The sequence below is a fragment of the Populus euphratica genome, unplaced genomic scaffold (assembly GCF_000495115.2).
Source record: "Populus euphratica unplaced genomic scaffold, PopEup_1.0 scaffold401.1, whole genome shotgun sequence".
Classification (NCBI taxonomy): domain Eukaryota; kingdom Viridiplantae; phylum Streptophyta; class Magnoliopsida; order Malpighiales; family Salicaceae; genus Populus; species Populus euphratica.
In genome coordinates this window covers 150,902-154,246 of record NW_011500085.1, presented here as the reverse complement: position 1 = coordinate 154,246, position 3,345 = coordinate 150,902, and the positions used below count along the sequence as shown (strand labels likewise).

The 3,345-nt window shown below is 33.7% G+C and overlaps 3 protein-coding genes across 4 annotated transcripts in view; 1 reads left to right on the top strand and 2 right to left on the bottom strand.

The window, feature by feature from the left end:
- Window positions 1-228, bottom strand: part of LOC105108962 (uncharacterized) — a 6,165-nt gene extending 5,937 nt beyond the window's left edge. Inside the window, exon 1 of the mRNA XM_011003492.1 lies at window positions 215-228. Within this exon, the coding sequence (XP_011001794.1) occupies window positions 215-228 (14 nt within the window). The remainder of the gene's footprint in view (window positions 1-214) is intronic.
- The window catches only part of LOC105108932 (uncharacterized), a 40,243-nt gene that overhangs the window by 12,826 nt on the left and 24,072 nt on the right, over window positions 1-3,345 (bottom strand). The window lies entirely within an intron of this gene.
- The window catches only part of LOC105108935 (uncharacterized), a 55,523-nt gene continuing 52,570 nt past the window's right edge, over window positions 393-3,345 (top strand). Inside the window, exons 1-5 of the mRNA XM_011003444.1 lie at window positions 393-1,172; window positions 1,728-1,989; window positions 2,067-2,309; window positions 2,397-2,512; window positions 2,599-2,934. Coding sequence (XP_011001746.1) covers window positions 589-1,172; window positions 1,728-1,989; window positions 2,067-2,309; window positions 2,397-2,512; window positions 2,599-2,737 — 1,344 coding nt within the window. The 5' untranslated portion in view covers window positions 393-588 and the 3' untranslated portion in view covers window positions 2,738-2,934. The remainder of the gene's footprint in view (window positions 1,173-1,727; window positions 1,990-2,066; window positions 2,310-2,396; window positions 2,513-2,598; window positions 2,935-3,345) is intronic.

The window sequence follows — 3,345 nt, the reverse complement described above, 5'->3', positions numbered from 1 at the left end:
TGCAGTATTGGTATTGTGAGCACTCCAAAATCATTGAACCAATTGAAGAAGGAAGAATACCAAGGTGTGCAAAATGGAATCTAATGGGCCTGGAAGCAGAATTAAGAAAAACACCATTCATAGACGTCAGTGTAAGTCAGAATTTCAGAGTTCTGAAATGTTACTTTCTGATTGTAAATGTATAGTATATTAATATCTCAATCTGATCATTTACCTTTTCCATTTCATCTGTTGTTGTATCATTAATAATGTTACCGTCTACACGAAGAAGAAGAAGAAGAAGAAGAAGAAGAAGAAGAAGAAGAAGAAGAAGAAGAAGAAGAAGAAGAAGAAGAAGAAGAAGAAGAAGAAGAAGAAGAAGAAGAAGAAGAAGAAGAAGAAGAAGAAGAAGAAGAAAAGGAAGAAGCAGTGGATGAGGCTGCAGAACAAGAAGAAAAAGAAGAAGAAAAGGGAGAAGTGGATGAGGCTGCTTTTTCTGCTGAAAAAGAGATAAGAGAGCTGAGGTGTGAAAATCAGAGATTGAAAGATCAACTCCTAAAGGCAGAAGAAGAAAAGGATCTCCAAAATGTAGAAATTGAAAAGCTGCAAATGGAAATCACTGAAGCATTAAACAAGGAGAATGAGCTGATATGTGAAAATCAGAAATTTAAAGATCAGCTCCAAAAGGCAGAATTTGAAAAGCTGCAAATGGAAATCACTGAAGCATTAAACAAGGAGAATGAGCTGATATGTGAAAATCAGAAATTTAAAGATCAACTCAAAAATGCTGATAAAGAGGTCAAAAGACTTAAGAAAGAAAATGATTTCCAAAATAGAAAACTTGCAGAGCTGCAAAGGGAATATGTGGGAATCAACCAAGCACATGAAGAGGAGAGTGCTAAAATGGAAGCAAGGATTGAGGACTTGCAAAGCCAGCTCACAATAATAACTCTTCAACAGTTAAAAAAGGGAAAGGAAGCTGAAGAAGAGCAATCAATGGAAGTCCTTGAAACCAGAAAAATAAAGAAGAGGAAGGAAATAGTGAAGGTGGAAGAAAAAGGAAGGAAGAGAAAAAAAGAAACTAAAAAGGTTGAAGACTTAAAGAATGAGCTGCCAGAGCTGAATAAAGAACGTCAACCAGTCAAACATTTGAACAAAGATTTATTGAACGTGATTACCGAGCTCAAAACAGGGTATCAAATCTCAACTGTTACTTTCTTAATTGAATCCAATTTGAATTGTTACTGTATTAAATAAATTCAATTTGAACTTTAAACTGTTACTGTCTTATTTGAATTGTTACTCTCTAATCCTTAAACTGTTACTGTATTAAAATTACTGTCTTAATTTTGAACTATTGTCAATAATAACTTTTGAACTGTTACTATCTTAACTAAATCAATTTGAACTGTGACTGTCTAATTTGAACTGTTACTATATTAATTAAATTAAATTTGAGCTGTTATTGTCAAAACTTTGAACTTTTATTGTATTAATTAAATTAAATTTGAACTGTTACTGTCTTAAATAAATCCAATTTGAGCTGTTACTATCTTAACTTTGAGCTGTTAATGTCTTTATTAAATCAAATTTGAACTGTTATTGTTTTAATTAAATCAAAATTACTGTCTTGATTTTGAACTTACCGCCAATAATGACTTTTGAACTGTTACTGTATCAATTTTGAACTGTTATTGTCTTTACTCAATTACTTTTGAACTTGTACTCTTAATTTTGATCCTTTACAGAGATTGTTTATGTGTTGAAGAAAAGAGCATGAAATTCATTTTTTTTTATGACATTTTAGACGCCCTACATGAAAAGTCAATCTCAAATAATGTGAGTGTATCATTACTTAAACCTGTTTGTTACTTCAATGGAATATGCATGGATAATTTACATACACCTGTGCAGGCCATCGATGCATTTTGCTTTCTCCTGTTAGAAGAGAGAAAAATAAAAGGGGTATCAGCACCAAGAAAACCAATCATACATGACAGCTTGATCTGGGTAAGTTATTAAAATTGTATGAAAAGACAAAACTAATGAAGTATCACTCAAGATAACAAAAATTATTATTCTTTCAGACACATATAGTTCGCGAAGGCCATAGGGGCGAGGCAAACCCACAGCTGCAGCAAGAGCTGAAGGACGGGTTAGAAGCATCGGTCCTGATATTTCCTATGAATTCGGCGGGAGGAAATATCGAAGCCTCTCCTTTTCACTGGACGATACTTGTCTTCGATGTGGAAGCCAGGACATGGACATTCTACAACTCTTGGCTCAAAAGCAAGAGTGAAGCCAACTTTGTGAAGGATGCAGAACTGGTGGTATGTAACTGTCCTTTCCAAAACAAAAAAATCATGTTACTTTATAATATATAAAAAATCATGTTACATCAAATTAAATTGGAGCAGAAAGACTATGTCCATAAAAGGAGGCAAGAGCTGCTGGAAAAAGAAGGGAAGACAAGGGATAAGGACCCATTCCAGTTGATTGTAAAAGAAGATAGTCCTCAGCAAAAAAGCTGTTCGTAAGTAAATGAGCATATTTGTTACATGAAAACCATTATTTAATCAATTATCTTAAAAGATAACATTATCTACAAAACACATGCAGGGAGGACTGTGGAATCATTGTTCTTTACATCATCGAGATGATATTGAATGACAAAGTGATACCTGAGGACATACCTTTTGAAACAGTACAAGCATATCGGGCCAGGATTGCAACGTGTCTTTTGGACTCCAAGAAATGAGTTAAACCTTGATATGGTTTCCACACGTTGTGATGGACCTCATGGATGCTTCCCCGCCGTGCTGCCGCTGCTGCCCACCTCCCTGCTGCTATTGCTCCAGCCCAACCATGCTGCCGCCCCACCTCAAGCACTGCCACTTCACTGTAAAATGACTCAAGAAAAATATTCAGCAATCATCTATCCTTAAATATTGATAAGTAAAAAATTAATTTTTTACCTGTCTTAAATTTGACCTGTTACTGTCTCAATTAAATCAATTTTTTGAACTGGTACTCTTATCAATTAAATCAATTTTGAAACTGTTACTGCCTTAATTAATTCAAAACTACTGTTTTAATTTTGAACTGTTACTGTCTACACTTTACTGTCTCAATTGAATCAATTTTCTAAACTGATACTGTCTTGATTAAATCAAAATTTGTCTTAATTTTGAACTGTTATTGTGTAAACTTTAATGTCTTCATTAAATCAAACTTGAACTGCTACTGTCTTAAACTTGACATGTTACTGTCTTAATTGAATCAATTTTTTGAACTGTTGCTGTCTTAATTAAATTAAAATTACTGTCTTAGTTTTAAACTTACTAACAATGATGACTTTCGAACTTT